At 51.9% G+C, this 26,432-nt stretch overlaps 1 protein-coding gene across 1 annotated transcript in view; it reads left to right on the top strand.

Annotated features, from left to right (window-relative positions):
- The first annotated feature begins 77 nt into the window (after positions 1-77).
- LOC116952748 (rho GTPase-activating protein 4-like) overlaps positions 78-26,432 on the top strand; it is a 70,197-nt gene continuing 43,842 nt past the window's right edge. The window contains exons 1-10 of the mRNA XM_032972357.2: positions 78-257; positions 2,318-2,389; positions 13,996-14,236; positions 18,850-19,030; positions 19,505-19,567; positions 20,773-20,925; positions 22,104-22,232; positions 22,612-22,833; positions 23,502-23,603; positions 25,539-25,820. Coding sequence (XP_032828248.2) covers positions 2,320-2,389; positions 13,996-14,236; positions 18,850-19,030; positions 19,505-19,567; positions 20,773-20,925; positions 22,104-22,232; positions 22,612-22,833; positions 23,502-23,603; positions 25,539-25,820 — 1,443 coding nt within the window. The 5' untranslated portion in view covers positions 78-257; positions 2,318-2,319. The remainder of the gene's footprint in view (positions 258-2,317; positions 2,390-13,995; positions 14,237-18,849; positions 19,031-19,504; positions 19,568-20,772; positions 20,926-22,103; positions 22,233-22,611; positions 22,834-23,501; positions 23,604-25,538; positions 25,821-26,432) is intronic.

The raw sequence follows: 26,432 nt of genomic DNA, 5'->3' as shown, positions 1-26,432 counted from the left end.
AGAGCCTCACCCCCCCCCCACTCTACACCCCCCCACACTCTACACCCCCCCACACTCTACACCCCCCCCCCGCCTCTCTCTGTGTCCTCTCCCCCTCTCCCCGCGCCGTGTCGCGCACTGTGCGTGCGACTCAGCGTCACGTCCCGCGCGGAGACGGAGCGAGCCACCTCCTCCTTCCTCTTCCTCCTCCTCCTCTTCCTAACCGGGCAGGACCCGCGTTTCACTCCCGTGTCTGTCTGACTGTCTTTGTACGAACGGTACACACCCGCCTGCCAGACAGTCTGTGTGTCTCTCTCTCCGTGTGTCTCTGTCCGTGTGTGTGTCTCTCCGTGTGTCTCTCTCTCCGTGTGTCTCTCTCCGTGTGTGTGTCTCTGTCCGTGTGTGTGTCTCTCTCCGTGTGTCTCTCTCTCCGTGTCTCTCTCTCTGTGTGTCTCTATCTCCGTGTGTCTCTCTCTCCGTGTGTGTGTCTCTGTCCGTGTGTGTCTCTCTCTCTCCGTGTGTCTCTCTCTGTGTGTGTCTCTCTGTCCGTGTGTGTGTCTCTCTCCGTGTGTCTCTCTCCGTGTGTGTGTGTCTCTGTCCGTGTGTGTCTCTCTCCGTGTGTCTCTCTCCGTGTCTCTCTCTCCGTGTGTCTCTCTCCGTGTGTCTCTCTCTCCGTGTCTCTCTCTCCGTGTGTCTCTTTCTCTCCGTGTGTGTCTCTCTCCGTGTGTCTCTCTCTCCGTGTCTCTCTCTCCGTGTGTCTCTCTCTCCGTGTGTCTCTCTCTCCGTGTGTCTCTCTCTCCGTGTCTCTCTCTCCGTGTGTCTCTTTCTCTCCGTGTGTCTCTCTCCGTGTGTCTCTCTCTCCGTGTCTCTCTCTCCGTGTGTCTCTCTCTCCGTGTGTCTCTCTCCGTGTGTCTCTCTCTCCGTGTCTCTCTCTGTCCGTGTCTGTTCACCCGTCTGCTGGGGTTGTGTCGCTACGTGCCAACTGCTGTGCCCGTCTCGGTGTTTGTGCGCTGACCTGTCCGTCCGCCCGTCGAACTCTCCTCTCTCTCTCTGTGTGTGTGATGACTTCAGGTTGTGCCGTCTGGTATGACTACAGCCTGCCTGCAAGCTCGTCAGCCTCGTCGCTTACCTGACGCCTTGGCTATCTACCTGTCTGCCTGTCTATCCATCTGTCTGACTGTCTATCCATCTACCTGTCTGTCTGACTGTCTATCCATCTACCTGTCTGTCTATCCATCTACCTGTCTGTCTGCCTGTCTGTCTGCCTGTCTATCCATCTGCCTGTCTGTCTGCCTGTCTGTCTGCCTGTCTGTCTACCTGTCTATCCATCTAGCTGTCTGTCTGTCCATCTACCTGTCTGTCTATCCATCTACCTGTCTGTCTGCCTGTCCGTCTGCCTGTCTATCCATCTACCTGTCTATCTGCCTGTCTGTCTGTCTATCCATCAACCTGTCTGTCTGTCTATCCATCTACCTGTCTGTCTGCCTGTCTGTCTGACTGTCTATCCATCTACCTGTCTGTCTGTCTGTCTATTCATCTACCTGTCTGTCTGTCTGTCTGCATGTCTGTCTATCCATCTACCTGTCTGTCTGCCTGTCTGTCCATCTACCTGTCTGTCTGACTGTATGACTGTCTATCCATCTACCTGTCTGACTGCCTGTCTGTCCATCTACCTGTCTGTCTGACTGTACGACTGTCTATCCATCTACCTGTCTGACTGTCTGTCTATCCATCTACCTGTCTGTCTATCCATCTACCTGTCTGTCTGCCTGTCCGTCTGCCTGTCTATCCATCTACCTGTCTGTCTGCCTGTCTGTCTATCCATCTACCTGTCTGTCTGTCTATCCATCTACCTGTCTGTCTGCCTGTCTGTCTGACTGTCTATCCATCTACCTGTCTGTCTGTCTATTCATCTACCTGTCTGTCTGCCTGTCTATCCATCTACCTGTCTGTCTGCCTGTCTGTCCATCTACCTGTCTGTCTGACTGTATGACTGTCTATCCATCTACCTGTCTGTCTGCCTGTTTATTCATCTACCTGTCTGTCTGCCTGTCTGTCCATCTACCTGTCTGTCTGCCTGTCTGTCCATCTACCTGTCTGTCTGACTGTCTGACTGTTTATTCATTTACCTGTCTGACTGTTTGTCTATCCATCTACCTGTCTGTCTGCCTGTCTGTCTGACTTTCTATCCATCTACCTGTCTGTCTGTCTATCCATCTGTCTGTTTGTCTGTCTATCCATCTACTTGTCTGGTTGCCTGTCTGTCTGCCTGTCTGTCTGACTGTCTATCCGCCCACCTGCGTGCCCCTAACCCTCACCCTGACTCCGACTTCTGCAGCCATGAGCTCTGGCGGTCATCTGCCCAAGAAGGACAAAGCTGCCCTCGCTGAGTATGCAGCGCAGGTGAAAGGTGAGTCACTCACTCACCCTGACACAGTCACTCTGAGTCACTCATCCTGAGTCACTCTGAGTCACTCACCCTGACTCACTCACCCTTAAGTCACTCACTCACCCTGACTCAGTCACTCTGAGTCACTCATCCTGAGTCACTCACCCTGACTCAGTCACTCTGAGTCACTCATCCTGAGTCACTCACCCTGACTCAGTCACTCTGAGTCACTCATCCTGAGTCACTCACCCTGACTCACCCTTAAGTCACTCACTCACTCACCCTGACTCAGTCACTCTGAGTCACTCATCCTGAGTCACTCACCCTGACTCAGTCACTCTGAGTCACTCACCCTGACTCAGTCACTCTGAGTCACTCATCCTGAGTCACTCACCTTGACTCACTCACCCTTAAGTCACTCACTCACCCTGACTCAGTCACTCTGAGTCACTCATCCTGAGTCACTCACCCTGACTCAGTCACTCTAAGTCACTCATCCTGAGTCACTCACTCACCCTGACTCAGTCACTCTGAGTCGCTCACCCTGAGTCATTCACCCCCACTCACTCACTCACTCACCCTGACTCACTCATGCTGACTCACTCATGCTGACTCACCCACACTCACCCTGACTCACTCATGCTGATTCACTCATGCTGACTCACCCACACTCACCCTGACTCACTCACCTTGACTCACTCATGCTGACTCACCCACACTCACTCACTCACTCACCCTGACTCACTCATCTTGACTCACTCATGCTGACTCACCCACACTCACTCACTCACCCTGACTCACTCACCTTGCCTCACTCATGCTGACTCACCCACACTCACTCGCCCTGACTCACTCACTCACCTTGACTCACTCACTCACGTTGACTCACTCACACTCACTCACTCGCCCACACTCACTCACTCACTCACCCACACTCACTCACTCACCTTGACTCACTCGCTCACGCTCACTCACCTTGACTCACTCACTCACTCACCCTGACTCACCCACACTCACTCACCCACACTCACTCACTCACTCACCTTGACTCACTCCCTTGACTCACTCACTCACTCACCCACACTCACTCACTCACCTTGACTCACTCACTCACCCTGACTCACCCACACTCACTCACCCTGACTCACCCACACTCACTCACTCACTCACCTTGACTCACTCACTCGCCCACACTCACTCACCTTGACTCACTCACTCACCCACACTCACTCACTCACTCACCCTGACTCACCCACACTCACTCACTCACCCACACTCACTCACTCACCTTGACACACTCACTCACCCACACTCACTCACTCTGATCACCCACACTCACTCACTCACCCTGACTCACCCACACTCACTCACTCACTCACCTTGACTCACTCACTCACCTTGACTCACTCACTCACTCACCCTGACTCACCCACACTCACTCACTCACCTTGACTCACTCACCCACACTCACTCACTCACCTTGACTCACTCACTCACTCGCCCACACTCACTCACTCACCTTGACTCACTCACTCACCTTGACTCACTCACTCACCCTCATTCACTCACTCACCTTGACTCACTCACTCACCCACACTCACTCACTCACCCTGACTCACCCACACTCACTCACTCACCTTGACTCACTCACTCACTCGCGCCGAGTTGAGCCCCGTGACTGCGAGCTCCGTGAGCCACTCACAGCCGCAAGCCGCAAGCCGCAGTCCGTGACACGTGTTGCGGTCTTGTGACGTTCCTATGACGGGTCCCAGTCTGTCCACCGACACAACCGATGTTGTCGTCCTTTTTTGTCTCATTCAACAAAGTGTTACTCACTTTATCCACCCAGGAAGGGAAGGAGCGATGATGGGTTCTGGGGGTAGACGGGAACATCTTTGGACCTGAACCGGCGCTGATGTCTTTGAGATGGGGCACCGCGGTGGCTATGAGATGTTAACTACCTCGCCTGGTATACAGGAGGTTGTGGGTTCGATCCAGACCCTGACACCTGCTGTATATTTGGAGTTTACGTGTCTCTCTCTCTCATCATCATCACAATGGCTATGAGATGTAAACTACCTCGCCTGGTATACAGGAGGTCGTGGGTTCGATCCAGACCCTGACACCTGCTGTATATTTGGAGTTTACGTGTCTCTCTCTCTCATCATCATCACAATGGCTATGAGATGTTAACTACCTCGCCTGGTATACAGGAGGTCGTGGGTTCGATCCAGACCCTGACACCTGCTGTATATTTGGAGTTTACGTGTCTCTCTCTCTCATCATCATCACAATGGCTATGAGATGTTAACTACCTCGCCTGGTATACAGGAGGTCGTGGGTTCGATCCAGACCCTGACGCCTGCTGAATATTTGGAGTTTGCGTGTCTCTCTCTCTCTCTCATCATCATCACAATGGCTATGAGATGTTAACTACCTCGCCTGGTATATAGGAGGTCGTGGGTTCGACCTCGACCCTGACGCCTGCTATGTATTCGGAGTGTGCGTGTCTCTCTCTCCCGGTGGTCGCTTGGATTTATTCCTCTACAACATTTGGAATCATTGTCATGCGTTTAGAGTATGTGGCTGCTGCCCTACATGTCCACGTGATGATGATGATGACGTCAGCTGTGAAAGCCAGGGGGTCGCTTCTGACAAAAGAGATACACAGCTCAGTGGGGGCTACCTCGCAAAATAATAAAAATAGTTTATATACCTAGTAACATAATAAAAATAGTTTATATACCTAGTAAAATAATAAAAATCGTTTATATACCTAGCAAAATAATAACAATAGTTTATATACCTAGTAAAATAATAAAAATAGTTTATATACCTAGCAAAATAATAACAATAGTTTATATACCTAGTAAAATAACACAAATAGTTTGTATACCTAGCAAAATAACACAAATAGTTTATATACCTCGCAAAATAATAAAAATAGTTTACATACCTAGTAAAATAATAACAATAGTTTATATACCTAGTAAAATAACACAGTTTATAAACCTAGTAAAATAACACAAATAGTTTATATACCTAGTAAAATAAGAACAATAGTTTATGTACCTAGTAAAATAAAAACAATAGTTTATATACCTAGCAAAATAAAAAAGACAGTTTATATACCTAGTAAAATAACACAAATAGTTTATATACCTAGCAAAATAACACAAATAGTTTATATACCTAGTAAAATAACACAAATAGTTTATATACCTAGTAAAATAATAAAAATAGTTTATATACCTAGTAAAATAATAACAATAGTTTATATACCTAGTAAATAATAAGAATAGTTTATATACCTAGAAAAATAATAAAAAAAATAGTTTATATACCTAGTAAAATAATAACAATAGTTTATATACCTAGTAAAATAACACAACTAGTTTATATACCTAGTAAAATAACACATATACCTAGCAAAATAACACAAATAGTTTATATACCTAGTAAAATAACACAAATAGTTTATATACCTAGTAAAATAATAACAATAGTTTATTTACCTAGTAAAATAATAACAATAGTTTATATACCTAGTAAAATAGCGCAAATAGTTTGTATACCTAGTAAAATAACACAAATAGTTAATATACCTAGTAAAATAATAACAATAGTTTATTTACCTAGTAAAATAATAACAATAGTTTATATACCTAGTAAAATAGCGCAAATAGTTTGTATACCTAGTAAAATAATAACAATAGTTTATATACCTAGTAAAATAACGCAAATAGTTAATATACCTAGTAAAATAACACAAATAGTTAATATACCTAGTAAAATATCACAAATAGTTTATATACCTAGTAAAATAATAAAAATAGTTTGTATACCTACTAAAATAACACAAACAGTTTGTATACCTAGTAAAATAACACAAATAGTTAATATACCTAGTAAAATAACACAAATAGTTTATATACCTAGTAAAATAACACAAATAGTTAATATACCTAGTAAAATAACACAAATAGTTTATATACCTAGTAAAATAACACAAATAGTTTATATACCTAGTAAAATAACACAAATAGTTTATATGCCTAGTATAATAACACAAATAGTTTATATGCCTAGTAAAATAATAAAAAATAGTTTATATACCTAGTAAAATAACACAAATAGTTTATATACCTAGTAAAATAACACAAATAGTTTATATACCTAGTAAAATAACACAAATAGTTTATATACCTAGGAAAATAACACAAATAGTTTATATACCTAGTAAAATAACACAAATAGTTTATATACCTAGTAAAATAATAAAAATAGTTTGTATACCTACTAAAATAACACAAACAGTTTGTATACCTAGTAAAATAACACAAATAGTTAATATACCTAGTAAAATAACACAAATAGTTTATATACCTAGTAAAATAACACAAATAGTTAATATACCTAGTAAAATAACACAAATAGTTTATATACCTAGTAAAATAACACAAATAGTTTATATACCTAGTAAAATAACACAAATAGTTTATATGCCTAGTATAATAACACAAATAGTTTATATGCCTAGTAAAATAATAAAAAATAGTTTATATACCTAGTAAAATAACACAAATAGTTTATATACCTAGTAAAATAACACAAATAGTTTATATACCTAGTAAAATAACACAAATAGTTTATATACCTAGGAAAATAACACAAATAGTTTATATACCTAGTAAAATAACACAAATAGTTTATATACCTAGTAAAATAACACAAATAGTTTATATACCTAGTTAAATAATAACTATAGTTTATATACCTAGTAAAATAACACAAATAGTTTATATACCTAGTAAAATAACACAAATAGTTTATATACCTAGTAAAATAACACAAATAGTTTATATACCTAGTAAAATAACACATATAGTTTTTATACCTAGTAAAATAACACAAATAGTTTATTTACCCAGTAAAATAACACAAATAGTTTATATACCTAGTAAAATAACGCAAATAGTTTATATACCTAGGAAAATAACACAAATAGTTTATATACCTAGTAAAATAACGCAAATAGTTTATATACCTAGAAAAATAACACAAATAGTTTATATACCTAGTATAATAACACAAATAGTTTATATACCTAGTAAAATAACACAAATAGTTTATAGCGAAGAGCTAGCAATAGGAGTTAGACGTGAGTAACAATGGCCATTGTGCAACCAGGAAAGACACAATGAGTCCCAAGACTGCACATTGCGATGTCTGGTCAAAGATTCCGTTATTGGCTGTGGGTCTGTGTGTGTGTGTATGTGGATTTATGGGTATCTGTGTGTGTCTATGGGTCTCTGTATGAGTCTATGGATCTCTGTGTGAGTCTGCGTTTCTGTGTGAGTCTCTGGGTATCTATGTGAGATCATGGATCTGTGAGAATCTGTGGGTCTCTGTGTGAGTCTGTGGGTCTGTGTGAGTCTGTGGGATTGTGTGAGTCCATCGGTCTCTGTGTGAGTACATGGGTCTCAGTGTGAGTCGATGGGTATTTGTGTCAGTCTATGGGTCTCTGTTTGAGTCTATGGGTCGCTGTGTGAGTCTGTGGGCCTTGGTGTGAGTCTCTGTGTATCTATGGGTCTCTGTGTGAATCTACGGGTCTCTCTGTGGGTCAATCAGTCTCTCTGTGAGTCTATGGGTCTATCTATGAGTCTATGGGGCTCTGTGTGAGTCTATGGGTTCCTGTGTGAGTCTATGGGTCTCTGTGTGAGTTTACGGGTCTCTCTGAGTCATTTCCTCTGATCGTCTCTCTCGCTCTTTTCCGCGGAAGCTCTGAGAACAACAACATTCTCCTCGCTAAATTCCCATCCCATAACGCGTATATATAGCGCCGTATTCCGAGGTGCTTAACAGGAAAAATACAATTGTACACGAGATGATAGTGGTTGAGATAACGAGTGGGGCTATGGTTATTAAAAGTGGTGGTGTAGTTATGGTGACAGCAGAATGTGCGGGAGGGGTTAAGGAGGGGTTGGGATAGTGATAGGGGTAGAGATGGTGATAGGGGTAATTATAGGGATAGTGATAGGGGAATTGATAGTGATAGGGGTAGAGATGGTGATAGGGGTAGGGATAGGGGTAGGGATGGTGATAGGGGAATTGATAGGGGATTTGATAGTGATAGGGATAGTGATAGGGGAATTGATAGGGGAATTGATAGTGATAGGGATAGTGATAGGGGAATTCATAGTGATAGGGATAGTGATAGTGGAATTGATAGTTATAGGGATAGTGATAGGGGTAGAGATGGTGATAGGGATAGGGGTTATTATAGTGATAGTGATAGGGGAATTGATAGTGATAGGGATAGTGATAGGGGAATTGATAGGGGTAATTATAGTGAGAGGGGTAGTGATAGCGGTAGGGATAGTGATAGGGGTAATTATAGTGATAGGGGGTAATTATACTGATAGGAATAGTGATAGGGGTAATTATAGTGATAGGGATAGTGATAGGGGAATTGATAGTGATAGGGGTAATTATAGTCATAGGGGTAGTGATAGGGCTAGGGATAGTGGTAGGGGTAGAGATGGTGATAGGGGTAGCGATGGTGATAGGGGTAGAGATGGTGATAGGGGTAGGGATAGTGATAGGGGTAGAGATGGTGATAGGGATAGTGATAGGGGTCATTATAGTGATAGGGGTAGTAATAGGGGTAGGGATAGTGATAGGGGTAGAGATGGTGATAGGGGTAGGGATAGTGATAGGGGTAGAGATGGTGGTAGGGGAATTGATAGTGATAGGGATAGTGATAGGGGAATTGATAGTGATAGGGGTAATTATAGTGATAGGGGTAGTGATAGGGGTAGGGATAGTGATAGGGGTAGAGATGGTGATAGGGGTAGAGATGGTGATAGGGGTAGAGATGGTGGTAGGGGAATTGATAGTGATAGGGGTAGTGATAGAGGTAATTATAGTGATAGGGGTAGTGATAGGGGTAGAGATGGTGGTAGGGGAATTGATAGTCATAGGGATAGTGATAGAGGTAATTACAGTGATAGGGGTAGTGATAGGGGTAGAGATGGTGATAGGGGAATTGATAGTGATAAGGATAGTGATAGGGGTAGAGATGGTGATAGGGGAAGTGATAGTGATAGGGGTAATTATAGTGATAGGGATAGTGATAGGGGTAGAGATGGTGATAGGGGAATTGATAGTGATAGGGATAGTGATAGGGGTAATTATAGTGAAAGGGATAGTGATAGGGGTAGAGATGGTGATAGGGGTAGAGATAGGGGTAGGCGTAGTGATAGGAGTAGTCTGCGCTAACACTAACAACAGTGCTGTTCGTTGCTGGCCGCTGGGCGGTGTGGGCCATCCGGCCCCCGTGTTCCAGGCAGGGCCGTGGTAACCCGAGGGGTGCCTCGACTTGGCCTCGACTTGGCCCCGACTCGTCCCCGACTTGACCCCGACTTGACCCAGACTTGACCCTGACTTGACCCCGACTTGGCCCCGACTTGACCCGGACTTGGCCCTGACTTGACCCCGACTTGACCCTGACTTGACCCCGACTTGACCCCGACTTGACCCTGACTTGACCCGGACTTGGCCCCGACTTGACTCGGACTTGGCCCTGACTTGACCCTGACTTGACCCCGACTTGGCCCTGACTACCCTGACTTGGCCCGGACTTGGTCCTGACTAAGCCCTGACTTGACCCCGACTTGACCCGGACTTGACCCCGACTTGGCCCTGACTTGACCCTGACTTGACCCCGACTTGGCCCTGACTAGGCCCTGACTTGGTCCAGACTTGGCCCTGACGAGGCCCTGACTTAACCCCGACTTGACCCCGACTTGGCCACGACTTGCCTCGAGCCTCATCCTCCTCGTGCCACGAAGCAGAGAGAAAGAGAGAGCATCCACGGGTACACGTGTGGACAGTGATGGGGTGGGGGGCGGTGGCGCAGTGGTTCGCGCTACGCTACGAACCCGGCCACCCGAGTTCGACTTCCACTCACGGCCACCAGCACCAGTGATGGTTATCTGAACCAGTCCTGGGCCTCCCCAAGGCCGACTCAGTCCCTCCTGGACATCTGTGAAAGAACAAGCTTCATAGCTTATCGGAATCCTTTCAGCCTGAATAAATACTGCATTTTTAAATGAGTGACTGGTGCGGTGTGTAAACATCCCAACTGGGAAGACAAAGGCGGCCGGCCGTGGTGCTGGCCACCCACGCCCTCGTGTGTCGTGCTGGCCTTCATAGGAGCTCGCTAACAGCACTTGCCCCAACCGTCTGTTAAGGCTACACGGGGGATCTTTGTCTTTGGGGTTTCCCACTGAGCTCCAGGTTCCAACCCGGGTTTAAAATCTGCTGGTGATTGAGCCGGGACCGATCGACAAACATCGAGTCGTAGAGTTACATAGAGACTCGTAGACTCACATAGAGACCCATAGACTCACATAGCAACTCACAGACTTACAGAGACCCATAGACTCGCATAGAGACCCATAGACTCACACAGAGACCCATAGACTCACACAGAAACCCATAGACTCACACAGAGACCCATAGACTCACACAGAGACCCATAGACTCACACAAAGACCCATAGACTCACACAAAGACCCATAGACTCACACAGAGACCCATAGACTCACACAGAGACCCATAGACTCACACAGAGACCCACAGACTCACACAGAGACCCATAGACTCACACAGAGACCCACAGACTCACACAGAGACCCATAGACTCACACAGAGACCCACAGACTCACACAGAGACCCATAGATTCACACAGAGACCCATAGGCTCACACAGAAACCCATAGACTCACACAGAGTCCCATAGACTCACACAGAGACCCATAGACTCACACAAAGACCCATAGACTCACAGAAAGACCCATAGACTCACACAGAGACCCATAGACTCACAGAGACCCATAGACTCACACAGAGACCCACAGACTCACACAGAGACCCATAGACTCACACAGAGACCCACAGACTCACACAGAGACCCATAGATTCACACAGAGACCCATAGGCTCACACAGAGACACATAGACTCACACAGAGACCCATAGACTCACACAGAGACTCGGTAAAATACATCTTATCAAAACGGAACAGGGTATCTGGTCATCATTACTGCGCTTTGAAGGGCCGTTGCCCGAAACGTCGCCTATTGTCAAGGCCACACACACATCACGCTGCGTGAGTATTATTGGTGTTAGGTGAAGTGTATCATTTAGCTGACTAATCCGAGTACAAAAATGGGCCGCGATTAATTGTTTGGTGACTTGTTAACCGTTTAAACTATTTTGCACTCCGAACGTCTTTTCGTTTCGTGTTTGCTGCTGTAACTCGCTGACCTCGCCCATACCGGGCAGGCAGTGAAAAGGAAAGAGCTTCACAGCTCTTCGGATTCCTCTTCCCTGCGCTCGAAATCGAGATTCTCTGATCCTGACGAGTGGGGAAGACTCCCATGGGGAGACTCGAACGGGGAATCGACCTTTGAGCGGTAATCGCGACGTGGAATCGAAGGAGAGGAATCGAATCGCAAAGGAAACTGCCGGCTTCCTCTCGCGGCCCAAATCCCATGGCCCCCACCGCCCCGCCCCCACCGCCAAGCTGCCAGATTCTGCGATTCCCGCTCCATCTCCTCTCAAATCGTCCCCCCCCTCCCTTCTTCCTTCCCCCACCCCCTCCCCCCTCCAGAAGCCCAGACTCAATAAACACCACGGCCGAATGCTCCCCCCACTCCTCCCCTTCCCCATCACTCCCCCCCCTGGGTGAGTGGGTGAGTGGTTGGTCGAGTGGGTGAGGGGTGAGTGGGTGAGGGGTGAGTGGGTGAGGGGTGAGTGGGTGAGGGGTGAGTGGGTGAGTGGTTGGGTGAGTGGGTGAGGGGTGAGTGGGTGAGTGATAGGGTGAGTGAGTGCGTTACCGCCACTTAGTGGCGAATGGCGGTTGTTGTTGCTGTGGGTGAGTGTGTGGATGTGAGTGTTGGTGGGTGAGCAGGTGAGTGGGTGAGTGTGTGGATGTGTGAGTGTTGGTGAATGAGCAGGTGAGTGGGTGAGTGTGTGGATGTGTGAGTGTTGGTGGGTGAGCAGGTGAGTGGGTGAGTGTGTGGATGTGTGAGTGTTGGTGGGTGAGCAGGTGAGTGGGTGAGTGTGTGGATGTGTGAGTGTTGGTGGGTGAGCAGGTGAGTGGGTGAGTGTGTGGATGTGTGAGTGTTGGTGGGTGAGCAGGTGAGTGGGTGAGTGTGTGGATGTGTGAGTGTTTGTGGGTGAGCAGGTGAGTGTGTGGATGTGTGAGTGTTGGTGGGTGAGCAGGTGAGTGGGTGAGAGTGATTGGGTGAGAGGAAGTGATATGGTGAGGTGGTGAGTAAGGTGGTGAATAATTTAATGAGTGGGTGAGTGGATCAAGTGAGTGGATGAGTGGGAAGGTGAAGGAGCGATAGGTCGAGTGAGTGAGGGAGTGGGTGAAGGGGTGAATGGTTCAGTGAGCGACAAAGGTCGACCAATAATATCACACGGTGTGGAGGGGGTGTTCCCGAAACGTCGAGCTTTGTATATACATAAGTAAAAGACACATTCAGTTTATATTTCGTGGTAAATGGAAATGTAAACAACATTACCGCTAGCCAGGGTGGGGGGCCCTGCCAGGCTGGGGGGGGGGCTTCCAGGGTGGGGGCTAACAGGGTGGGGGGCCCTGCCAGGGTGGGGGGCCCTGTCAGGGTGGGGGGGGGGCTGTCAGGGTGGGGGGGGCTGTCAGGGTGGGGGGGGCCCTCACGGACCCCCTCTCTCACGGACCCTTCTCTCACGGACCCCTCTCTCACGGACCCCTCTCTCTCACGAACCCCTCTCTCTCACGAACCCCTCACGGACCCCCTCTCTCACGGACCCCTCTCTCACGGACCCCTCTCTCACGGACCCCTCTCATCTCCCTGCAGTAGGGGGGAGGGCGGGGGAGAGCGCTCTCGGGCTTGGCCACCACAAATAAACAGCGGCCCCGCCCTGGAGCCCCCCCCCCCCGCTCCGCTGTGATTGTCGCTGTCTGCTTCCTGCCCCCCCTCCCTGCTCACGAGTTCGGGGCCGGGCGAGCCGGCGAGCCGGCCTGCCCACGGGGATTGCGGTGAGGGTTGGGGTTGGCGCTAGGGTTTGAGGCTCGGGTTGCGTTCAGCTTGGGGTTGGGTTTAGGGTTGGAGTCAGGGTTAGATTGTGGGGTGAGCGTTGGGGCTAGAGACAGTTTTTTTTTGCATATTGCCGTTAAAATGGTCACCTCAACGAGGAATAGCTGTGCTGATGGTGTCTCATCAGCACAGCGGGGTCGCTTGAGCCACTGGTCCATTCCAAGCGAAACTCTGAACCTGGTTTGACATTCAGCGATGACTGATCACCAATCTTCTTGACCTCCTAGCGAATTCCTCCATCACCTCCTGACTTGACCCCCATGACCCTCAGACCTTCAGAGAGGCCCAATATTGAACCTCCCTAATCTCATACTCTTTGGTTCTTTCGGTAAAGTCACGTATTAAAAAGAAAAGACTTTACCGAAAGAACCAAAGAGTATGGTTTCCTGAAGTCACGAAAGCTTCAAATCAAGATTGAACCTCCATCACCTCCTGACCTGATTCCCCCCCCCCCCCCCCCCCGTGTGTCCGTCAGACCTTCGCGCCCGTCTCTCGGGCCAGCTGCGCTCGCTGGAGGGCCGTGCGGAGGACCGTGCGGCCCTGCTAGCCCAGATGCACGACTTCGTGCGGCGGCGCGGCGAGCTGGCGTCCGAGTACGCCCGGGGCCTGCAGCGCCTGGCCGACCGGGCCTCCCAGAGGGCCCCCTCCACGCGGGCCACGCGGCAGCAGCGGCAGGAGGAGGAGGAGGAGGACGAGGAGACGATGACGTCGTGCGGGTGAGTGGGTGGGCGTCGCACTGGTCAGGAGATGTTAACTACCTCGCCTGGTATGCAGGTCGTGGGTCTGATACCGACCCCGACGATGCCTGCCGTATATTTGGAGTTTGCGCGTCTCTCTCCCTCCCCGTGGTCGCGTGGATTGTTCTCCGCCTCCTCCGCTTTTCCCTCCACATTTAGAATCAACGTCACGCGTTTAGACTGCTATTTGTCTCACGCTTTACATTTCCACGTGACGATAAGACACTCCGTTGAGCTATCCTTGGTAATAGCCAGTGTCGCTTCTGTAAAAGAGCTACATAGCTCAGTGGGCCTTACCTGGTAAAATACAAAATAATATATTGTTTAGCTTTAATAGTTGAGAGTGAGTGGATCAGGGCAGTGTTCTTCACTAATTGTCAGAGGGGGGGGGGGGGGGGGTGGGGTCACACTTTCGCCGATAAGAGAGCATCAGTGTGAGGGCCGCCACACCATTTGTAACCATTGAGGGTTTGACAGCAGCAGCAGCAGCAGCACGATGATGGTGGTGGTGGTGGTGCTGATGGGGCGGTGTCATCACGACTTGTGTATTGCCCCGGGGTTGTCGCCCGTTAGGGGCCGTACTCAAGGGCCACCGGGGGGCCGCCAGTTTGGCCCGCGGGGCCTTGCAACGGAGGCCACTTGGGTGGCGGGTTGCTCGTTAGCAATTGTGACTGGCAGCAGCAGCAGCATTGGCAGCAGCAGTAGATGTATGGGTTGAGAGGAGATCTGACCATGAATCATCGTCACTTGCAGCAGCATTATCATCAACGTTGTCATCAGCAATCTCTGTGTGTGTGTGGTACAATCCCTCTGTGTGTGCGTGGTACAATCCCTCTGTGTGTGTGGTATAATCCCTCTGTGTGTGTGGTACAATCCCTCTGTGTGTGTGTGTGGTACAATACCTCTGTGTGGTACAATCCCTCTGTGTGTGTGGTACAATCCCTCTGTGTGTGTGGTACAATCCCTCTGTGTGTGTGTGGTACAATCCCTCTGTGTGTGTGGTACAATCCCTCTGTGTGTGTGGTACAATCCCTCTGTGTGTGTGTGGTACAATCCCTCTGTGTGTGCGGTACAATCCCTCTGTGTGTGTGGTACAATCCCTCTGTGTGTGTGTGTGTGGTACAATACCTCTGTGTGGTACAATCCCTCTGTGTGTGTGGTACACTCCCTCTGTGTGTGAGGTACAATCCCTCTGTGTGTGTGGCACAATCTCTCTGTGTGTGTGGCATACTCCCTGTGTGTGGTACAATTCCTCTGTGTGTGTGGTACAATCCCTCTGTGTGTGTGGTACAATCCCTCTGTGTGTGTGGTACAATCCCTCTGTGTGTGTGGTACAATCCCTCTGTGTGTGTGGGACAATCCCTCTGTGTGTGTGTGGTACAATCCCTCTGTGTGTGTGGTACAATCCCTCTGTGTGTGTGGGACAATCCCTCTGTGTGTGTGTGGTACAATCCCTCTGTGTGTGTGCTACAATCCCTCTGTGTGTGTGGTACAATCCCTCTGTGTGTGTGGTACAATCCCTCTGTGTGTGTGGGACAATCCCTCTGTGTGTGTGGTACAATCCCTCTGTATGTGTGGTACAATCCCTCTGTGTGTGTGGGACAATCCCTCTGTGTGTGTGTGGTACAATCCCTCTGTGTGTGTGGTACAATCCCTCTGTGTGTGTGGTACAATCCCTCTGAGTGTGTGGTACAATCCCTGTGTGTGTGTGGTACAATCCCTCTGTGTGTGTGGGACAATCTCTCTGTGTGTGTGGCAAGCCCTCCCACCCCACAAAGATGACAGGAGGCTCCACGTGGGTGGTGAGAGGGGGGAGAGGGGGAAGTGGAAGGGGCGCTGTGGGGTGGGGGTGTAAGTTTAGTGGCGGCGATGATGAAAGGGAAGAGGCGGTGTTGCAATGCTCACACGGAACAATCATCATCATCATCAGAAGCATTTCTCACCCCGCCATGACCGTGTGAACGCACTGAGCCCTCATTAGGCCGTTAAATAGTTGCAGAGCAAACGGATCTGCATGGCGCTGTCTACCCGTGCCTCCTCCTCCTCCACCACCACCACCCGTCAACGAGTGTAGATTCACGGGGAGGGACAGAGGACAGGGAAAAGGCGGTGGGGTTGGTGGATCATCGCACAGACCCCCCCTCCCCTCCCGCGGGTTGCCATGGAGGTGCCACAGTACAGCGAGTGCGCAGCAGACACCACCTGTCCGTTCTCGTACGGGGGATCGAGCGTTGCTCCCTCGCTCACGTTGGAGGTTTTCTCGGGGTTTTCCGGTTTCCTCCTCCCATGCGAACTAACAGCAACGCTCGCTAATTGACCGAAAACATCACAATATGTGGAGACTTTTGTTTAGTTTTGCCCGACAGGGTAAAAACGTATTCTTATTTGTTCATACTTTGATTCTGGCAAAACGGTATCCCATGATGCAGCTGCTCACCCCGCGCTATAAATGCTCTGACACGTGTGGCATTGTCTTGGTGCTGCTCGCCTTGTGGCGTCGTTCTCTGGCCTGACACTGGCGGTGAGACACGGCCACAGAGAAGGCTCCTGTCTCTGCTGTAGGCCAATCAGTTTCAAAGACAATGCGTCATTTGTCATCAGAGCCACGTGTTTGTTTGCATGTTAGCCACGAGTACGCCTGGTTAAGGCACTACTTGATTCCTTGATAAGGGTTTATATTTGGTGTTTGAACAACTTATACACAACTCCTGTTTCATTGGCAGAAAGGGCACACACCCCATTCGTATTTGTCATTCTTTGATCGTGGCACGAGGTCCCATGTCGAGTTGGTTTTCCTTTCTGCCCGCACCTCCGCTGAGCACGGCTCGGCTGTGAGCACTGCGAGACAAGTCCAGCGGAGCCTGCCAGGAAAGTGGTCCTTGGTGCCGCCCGGCAGCCTTCCAGCTCGGCCTGTGGCCCCTGCTCAGCGCAATGCAATTTGCACGAACGATGATGCTCCTGCTGTGTAACATTCGTGTTTATATTCCTTTATAGTGTTGAGAGGATTTTTTTTTTACACGGATGATGAAACTATTTCAACAGTTTTTTTAGTTTACCAGGTAAAACCCACTGAGCGAAATAGATCATTTTCAGAAACGACCTGGCTATCACAAATTAATTATAGCTCACCGAAGTGGCTTGGTTGGGTGGGTGAGTTAGTGGTTGGGTGGGTGAGTGGGTGAATGAGTGGTTGAGTGAGTGAGTGGTTGGGTGGGTCAGTGTGAGGATGGGTAGGTGAGTGAGTGGTTAGGTGGGTGAGTGAATGTTTGGGTGAGTGAGTCAGTGGTTGGGTGGGTGAGTGGGTGAGTGAGTGGTTGGGTGAGTGAGTGGTTGGGTGGGTCAGTGTGAGGGTGGGTGAGTGAGTGGTTGGGTGGGTCAGTGTGAGGGTGGGTAGGTGAGTGAGTAGTTAGGTGGGTGAGTGAATGTTTGGGTGAGTGAGTCAGTGGTTGGGTGGGTGAGTGGGTGAGTGAGTGGTTGGGTGAGTGAGTGGTTGGGTGGGTCAGTGTGAGGGTGGGTGAGTGGTTGGGTGGGTCAGTGTGAGGGTGGGTAGGTGAGTGAGTAGTTAGGTGGGTGAGTGAATGTTTGGGTGAGTGAGTCAGTGGTTGGGTGGGTGAGTGGGTGAATGAGTGGTTGGGTGAGTGAGTGGTTGGGTGGGTGAGTGGTTGGGTGAGTGGTTGGATAGGTTAGTGATTGGTTGGGTCAGTGAGTGAGTGGATGGGTGCATTAGTGAGTGGGTGGATGTGTGGGTGAGTGATTGGGTCAGTGAGCGAGCGGGTGAATGTGTGTGGATTGCGTACCAACCGAGTAAATCTGGCTGTGGCCCACAGAGTCACAACAGCAAACGACAACAAAAACAAACAACAGCAGGTGGATTAAGCCCCGACCCTTCCCTTACCACCGAAGAGCCCTTGCCACCGGGGCCACTCTGAGTGCGCAGGCTCCCTCGGGTCCGGGCCGGTAGCTGTGTGCGGTGTGTGCGTGATGTGTGCGTGGGTGCGTGGTGTGTGATGTGTGCGGTGTGCGTGGTGTGTGATGTGTGCGGTGTGCGTGGTGTGTGCGGTGCGCGTGGTGTGTGATGTGTGCGGTGTGCGTGGTGTGTGCGGTGTGCGTGGTGTGCGTGTGGTGTGCGGTGTGCATGGTGTGTGCGGTGTGCGTGGTGTGTGATGTGTGCGGTGTGCGTGGTGTGTGCGGTGTGCGTGGTGTGCGTGGTGTGTGCGGTGTGCGTGGTGTGTGCGGTGTGCGTGGTGTGCGTGGTGTGCGTGGTGTGTGTGATGTGTGCGTGGTGTGCGGTGTGCATGGTGTGTGTGATGTGTGCGTGTGGTGTGCGTGGTGTGCGGTGTGCGGTGTGCGTGGTGTGTGCGGTGTGCGTGGTGTGCGTGGTGTGCGTGGTGTGCGTGGTGTGCGTGGTGTGTGCGGTGTGCGTGGTGTGTGCGGTGTGCGTGGTGTGCGTGGTGTGCGTGGTGTGTGCGGTGTGCGTGGTGTGTGCGGTGTGCGTGGTGTGTGCGGTGTGCGTGGTGTGCGTGGTGTGTGCGGTGTGCATGGTGTGTGTGATGTGTGCGTGTGGTGTGTGCGGTGTGCGTGGTGTGTGGCAGGCGCGCGTGGCGCTCCGCCGGTGCCGTGCCCGCCCCGTGCCCACGCTCCTGCTGGGCCCTGCTGCTCGCTGCCACGCACGGAGAGGCGCGTTGCCACGCGGCCATCGCGGAGGCGTGCGGAGGAGCGGTGGCGCCGCGGTTGGCGCGCATCGCCGACAGCTCCGCGCGACTCTCCAAGAAGGTGCAGGGGAGGGGGGAGTGGGGGTGGTGCAGGGGGGAGTGGGGGTGGTGCAGGGGGGGGGGAGTGGGGGTGGTGCAGGGGGGAGTGGGGGTGGTGCAGGGGGGGGGGAGTGGGGGTGGTGCAGGGGGGAGTGGGGGTGGTGCGGGCGAGAGACCCCGGGGGTTTGGTTGTGGGGTGCAGGTTCTGGGCTGCACGTGGCTACTCGCTTACCCCCCCCCACCACCACCCTGGATCTATAGAGATCATAGACACCCATAGACCCACGCAGAGACCAGTAGACTCACACTGAGACCCATAGACTGGCTTAGAGCCCCATAGACCCACACAGAGACCCATACACCCACACTGAGACACATAGACTAGCGTAAAGACCCGTAGACCCGCACAGAGATTCATAGAGAGATTTGGTGATGTGTGGTGACCTATTGGCCTCGTGACCTATTAACCGTGTGACCCGGTCACATGGCGGTGCAGGGCAGGGACCTGGGGCAGCAGCTGCAGGAGGAGCTGCTGAAGTTCGTGACAGAGATCGGCGCGGTGAGTCCACCCAGTGGGTGTACGCCGCCGCACTGCACTCAGCCTTGCCACAACCACCGGCTCGCGGGAGCTGAATGCGTGGCCATTTTGAGGAGCGTGCAGACCACCGCGGTGCTCGGGTGAAGGAGGTTGGGCCCGTCACAGCACGCGGCAGCCGCCGGGCTCACTCCGCTGCTGGCCATGCCGCTGCTGCTGGTGGTGGTGTGTGCTGGTGGTACTGATGGTGGTGCTCGTGGTGGGCGTGGTGCTGCTGAGGCCCAGTACCGGTTCAGGAAATCGTCACTGGTGTTGGCCGTGAGCGTAAATCGAACTCGCGTCACTGGTTTCGGAGCTCAGTGCCCTAACTGCTACCACTGCTGCTCCCCACCACCACCACCACTACCCCCACCACCACTACCCCTACCACCCCCACCACCACTACCCCCATCACCACCCCCACCCCCACCACCACCCCCACCCCCACCAACACCCCCACCACTCCCACCACCACCACCCCCAACACCGCCACCACCACCACCACTACCCCCACCACCACTACCCCTACCACCCCCACCACCACTACCCCCATCACCACCCCCACCACCACCACCACCCCCACCTCCACCAACACCCCCACCACTCCCACCACCACCACCCCCAACACCCCCACCACCACCCCCAACACCCCCACCATCACCCCCAACACCCCCACCACCACTACCCCCACCACTACCCCCACCACCCCCACCATCACTACCCCCACCACCACTACCACCACCACCCCCACCACCACCACCACCCCCACTACTACACCCATCACCACCCCCACCACTCCCACCACCACTACCACCACCACCCCCACCACCCCCACGACCATCACCCCCACCACCACTACACCCACCACCACTATCACCACCACCCCCACCACCACTACCCCCACCACCCCCACCACCACCCCTACTATCACCCCCACCACCACTACCCCCACCACCACTACCACCACCACCTTACCCCCACCCCCACCACTACCCCCATCACCACCACCATCACCCCCACCACTACCCCCATCACCACCCCCACCACCGCCCCCATCACCACCACCCCACCACCCCAACCACCACCCCCACCATCACCCCCACCACCACTACCCCCACCACCACTACCCCCACCACCACTACTACCCTCACCATCACCCCCACGGTCCCCTGCCCATCTTCCCTCCGCAGGCCTCCAAGGCCTACCGGCTCTACAGGGCCCAGGCCCTCACGGCCGACACGAAGCTGCGGGACGCGGAGCGGCGTTTGGGTGGGGGGGGCGCCTCGGCCGAGGGGACCCCCGCAAGGAGCCCCTCGCGCAAGCTCACACGCCTCCTGGAGAAGGTGGTGCCGGTGGACCGGTCATCATCCGTTTGACCTTTTTCCTGTTTGACCGTTTCATAATTCCACCTATCCATCCATTGATTGCTTGTCCATTTGACCTTTTATACCGTTTGACCGTGTGGCCGTTTTATAATTGACCTATTGATCGATTGATTGCTTGTTCGATTAACCTTTTGTACCGTTTGACCTTTTTACCGTTTCATAATTAGACCTATTGATCGATTGATCGCTTGTCTGATTGACCTTTGAACTGTTTGACCCTTTGACCATTTCATAATTCCACCTATTCCTCGGATCGACTATTTGATCGATTGACCGTGTTGACCATTCTATTACCTGACATTGATTGACCCTTTGAGCATTTAATAATTTGACCTCCTCGTTCTTCGACTACTCGACCACTTGTCCATTTGACCTTATGACCAATTGACAAAAACATTTAATTATTTGTTATGTTTGCCAGGTCAGGGCCTCCACTGAGCTACATAGTACCTCTTTTTGACAAGCGCCCTGGCTAGCACACATGATGACAGCTCAACGAAGTGGCTGTCATCATCATCTTCGCGTGGAACATTTATAGCAGCAGCCAGATACTCTCCGAGCGCGCGGCGTTCATTCTAAATGTGGAGGGGAAAACCGGAGGAATCCGGAGAAGAATCCACGTGACCACGGGGAGAGAGAGAGACACCGCAGACTCGGAATATGCAGCAGCAGGCGTCAGGGTCGGGATTGAACTCACGAGCTTCTGTATACCAGGCGAGGGAGATAACATGTCCGAGCCACCGTGGCACCCCATTCCATAATTTGACCTCTTGATTGTTTATACTGTTTGGCCACTTGTCCGACTGGCCGCCTGACAGTTTGACCAAACGACCCGTTGATAGTTTGACCAGTTGATCCTGTGACCATCTCACCATCTGTCCAGTTGGCCGTTTGACCATTAAACTGTTTGACCGTTTGACCAAATGACCGACTGGCCATTCGACCTATCGATCCTTCGATCATTTATCCCTCTTTACTGTTTAACCATTCATTCCACGTACCGACGGCCGGTTTACACATTTGACAAAGTCATTCGACCGCGTTGGGACCGATCGACCTCCGTGTGACCCCCAGTGTGACCCCCAGTGTGACCCCGGCATGACTCCGGCGTGACCCCTGTATGCTCCCCCGCCCAGCGGCAGGCAAAGGCCGGTGAGGCGCGCCTGCGTGAGGCTCGAGCACGGAACGAGCTGCTGCTCACGCTGGCAGCCGCCAACTCCTCCGTGGAGCGTTTCCACGACTACGACCTGCCCAGCATCATCGACGTGAGCACCACGACCCTCACCGTGACCCCGCTGGCCCTGAACCCCTGGCCCTGACCTCCTGACCCTCACCCCCTGGCCCTGATTCCCTGGCCCTGACCCCTGGCCCTGACCCCCATGCCCCTGACCCCCTGGCCCTGAAATGTGGATTAGCAGCCAAATACTCTCTGAGTGCGTGTTGTCGATTAAAACATTTGGAGGAGAAATACTGGAGGGACCCGGAGAAAAATCCACGCGACCGCCATGGGGGGAGAGAGAGACGCAAACTACAAATATTACAACAGGCGTCATCAGGTTCGGGATCGAGCCCACGACCTCCTGCATACCAGGCGACGGAGTTAACATCTTGGCGTGCGTCCCCCCCCCCCCCCGCCGCCGCCAGTGCTGCGACGTGGCGTTCCACGCGCGGCTGTCCGAGGCGCTCTCCCTCTTTGTGGGCGCCGGCTGCGCCGCCGACGCCGCCCAGCGCGGGGCCCTGGGGGCGCTCCGCGGCGCCGTGGGGGGGCTCGACCCCCGCGCCTGCAAGCGCCGCTTCCTGCGCTCGAGCGGCGACCTCTTTGCCCGACCCCCCGAGTTCCCCTTCCGCCCTCACCTGGGAGACGAGGTGAGAGGCGCCGGCCGCCTCCGCTGCCCCCCCACCGCCACCCTCACCCCCACCCCTCGCCTCGTCGTCGCCCGCTCGCACGCTCGATGACCTCGCTGCCCCGTTGATTGAGATGCTGACCCACTGGTTGACCCACTGATTGACCCACTGATTGACCCACTGATTGATCCACTGACCCACTGATTGACTCACTGATTGACCCACTGATTGACCCACTGACCCACTGATTGACCCACTGATTGACCCACTGATTGACCCACTGGTTTACCCACTGATTGACCCACTGGTTTACCCACTGATCCACTGGTTGACCAACTGACCGACTGGTTGATCAACTGACCCATTGATTGACCAACTGATTGACCCACTGGTTGACCAACTGACCCACTGATTAAATCACTGATTTACCCACTGGTTGACCCATTGATTGACCAACTGATTAACCCACTCACTCTTTGACCCACTGACTGGTTTCCCCAGGTGACTTGTAGTTGCAGTCACCCCTTGTTATGCTTGGCCACCGCCGGTTACGTGCGAGCTGTCCAGGTGAGCGAGCTGGTCTCCCCCGGTAACGCGCACTTGCCCCGGTTACGTGCGAGCGCTCCAGGTGAGCGAGCTGGTCTCCCCCGGTAACGCGCACTTGCCCCGGTTACGTGCGAGCTGTCCAGGTGAGCGAGCTGGTCTCCCAGGCCAGCGTGCGCTCCGAGCTGCGGGCGAGGCTGCAGCAGCTGAGGGCGCGCGTTGCAGCGCTGCACGCGGAGAGCCAGCAGGTACACGCTCATCACCATCACTACCATCGTCAACAGCACCACCACTATGATCACCACCATCACCACCAACATCACTACCATCACCATCATTATCACTAACACCATCAATATCACTACCATCACCAACATCACTACCCTCATCACCACCATACACATCACTACCATTACCATCAGTGGGTGAGTGTGTTAGTGGGTGAAGCGGTGAGTGTGTTAGTGGGTGAAAAAGTCAGTGGGTGAATGTGATTGGGTGAGTGAGTGGGTTAGTGAGTGAGTGTGTGAGTGAGTGTGTGAGTGATTGAGTGGGTGAGTGAGTGGGTGTGTGAGTGATTGAGTGGGTGAGTGGGTGAGTGAGTGGGTGAGTGAGTGGGTGAGTCAGTGTGTGTGTGAATGAGTGGGTAAGTGAGTGGGTGAGTGAGTGAGTGTGTGAGTGAGTGGGTGAGTGAGTGGCTGAGTGAGTGAGTGAGTGTGTGAGTGAGTGAGTGGGTGAGTGAGTGGGTGAGTGGTTGAGTGGGTGATTGAGTGGGTGATTGAGTGAGTGAGTGGGTGAGTGAGTGTGTGAGTGAGTGAGTGTGTGAGTGGGTAAGTGAGTTGGCGAGTGAGTGAGTGAGTGTGTGAGTGAGTGGGTAAGTGAGTGGGTGAGTGAGTGAGTTTGTGAGTGAGTCGGTGAGTGGGTGGGTGAGTGAGTGGGTGAGTGTGTGAGTGAGTGAGTGGGTGAGTGTGTGAGTGAGTGTGTGAGTGATTGAGTGGGTGATTGAGTGGGTGATTGAGTGAGTGAGTGAGTGGGTGAGTGAGTGTGTGAGTGAGTGTGTGAGTGAGTGGGTAAGTGAGTTGGCGCGTGAGTGAGTGAGTGTGTGAGTGAGTGGGTAAGTGAGTGGGTGAGTGAGTGAGTTTGTGAGTGAGTCGGTGAGTGGGTGGGTGAGTGAGTGGATGAGTGTGTGAGTGAGTGAGTGTGTGAGTGAGTGGGTAAGTGAGTGTGTGAGTGAGTGGGTAAGTGAGTGGGTGAGTGAGTGAGTGGGTGAGAGTGTGGGTGAGTGTGTGAGTGAGTTGGTGGGTGAGTGAGTGGGTGAGTGAGTGGGTGAGTGAGTGGGTGAGTGTGTGAGTGAGTGGGTAAGTGAGTGAGTGAGTGTATGAGTGAGTGGGTAAGTGAGTGGGTGAGTGAGTGAGTGAGTGGGTAAGTGAGTGTGTGAGTGAGTGAGTGGGTGAATGGGTGAGTGAGTGAGTGAGTGTGTGAGTGAGTGGGTAAGTGAGTGAGTGAGTGTGTGTGTGAGTGAGTGGGTGAGTGAGTGTCTGAGTGAGTGGGTGAGTGAGTGAGTGGGTTAGTGTGTGAGTGCGTGAGTGAGTGGGTGAGTGTGTGAGTGAGTGAGTGCGTGAGTGAGTGAGTGAGTGGGTGAGTGGGTGAGTGAGTGAGTGTGTGAGTAAGTGAGTGGGTAAGTGAGAGAGTGAGTGTGTGAGTGAGTGAGTGGGTGAGTGTGTGAGTGAGTGGGTGGGTGAATGAGTGGGTGAGTGAGTGTCTGAGTGAGTGGGTGAGTGAGTGAGTGGGTTAGTGTGTGAGTGCGTGAGTGAGTGGGTGAGTGTGTGAGTGAGTGAGTGGGTGAGTGAGTGAGTGGGTGAGTGGGTGAGTGAGTGAGTGTGTGAGTAAGTGAGTGGGTAAGTGAGTGAGTGTGTGAGTGAGTGAGTGAGTGGGTGAATGAGTGAGTGTGTCAGTAAGTGAGTGGGTAAGTGAGTGAGTGAGTGTTTGAGTGAGTGAGTGGGTGAGTGTGTGAGTGAGTGGGTGGGTGAGTGAGTGGGTGAGTGAGTGTCTGAGTGAGTGGGTGAGTGAGTGGGTTAGTGTGTGAGTGCGTGAGTGAGTGGATGGGTGAGTGAGTGAGTGGGTGAGTGAGTGAGTGGGTGAGTGAGTGAGTGGGTGAGTGATTGGGTGACCTCTTGACCTCGGAGGTGCGGGCGTCCATGGAGGAGACGCTGTGTGCCCTGCGGGAGGAGACTCCGGGCGAGGGCCGAGTGGCGCGACCCTGGGACGGACGCAGCACCACCTCCTCCACCACCTCTTCCACCACCTCCTCGACCCCCTCCTCCACCCCCTCCGTCACCACAGCCGCTACCGCCAACAACAACAACAACTACCACCACAACCACCACAGCAACCACAGCCACCACCACGGCTCGCCTCCGACGAGACACCACGGCGGTCGGCACGACGCCGAGAATTTCTACTTCACGGTGAGTTCGTCATCGTCAACGTCGTCATCATCATCGTCAGCCATGGCCAATCAACTGCTGGATGAAGGCCTCCTATCCAAATCTGTCACCTCCGAAATTCTCAACTTACGCTATATGAGTCTACGTGTCTCTATGTGATGAGTCTATGGGTTTCTGTGTGATGAGTCTATGGGTTTCTGTGTGATGAGTCTATGGGTCTCTGTGTGATGAGTCTATGGGTTTCTGTGTGATGAGTCTATGGGTTTCTGTGTGATGAGTCTATGGGTCTCTGTGTGGTGAGTCTATGTGTCTCTGTGTGATGAGTCTATAGGTCTGTGTGTGACGAGTCTATGGGTTTCTGTGTGATGAGTCTATGGGTTTCTGTGTGATGAGTCTATGGGTCTCTGTGTGATGAGTCTATGGGTTTCTGTGTGATGAGTCTATGGGTCTCTGTGTGATGAGTCTATGACTCTCCGTGTGATGAGTCTTTGGGTCTCTCTGGCTAGGAGATGCTAACTCCCTCGCCTGGTTTGCAGGAGGTCGTGGGTTCCATCCCGACCCTGACGCCTGCTGTATATTTGGAGTTTTCGTGTCTCTCTCTCCCCGTGGTCGCGTGGATTTGTCTCCTGGTCC

This window comes from Petromyzon marinus, chromosome 48, assembly GCF_048934315.1.
Source record: "Petromyzon marinus isolate PM22_M1 ecotype Great Lakes invasive population chromosome 48, UKy_Petmar_22M1.pri1.0, whole genome shotgun sequence".
In the NCBI taxonomy this organism is placed as follows: Eukaryota; Metazoa; Chordata; class Hyperoartia; order Petromyzontiformes; family Petromyzontidae; genus Petromyzon; species Petromyzon marinus.
Note: the sequence above shows the minus strand (reverse complement) of the source record. Positions and strands in the feature narration are given on the sequence as shown.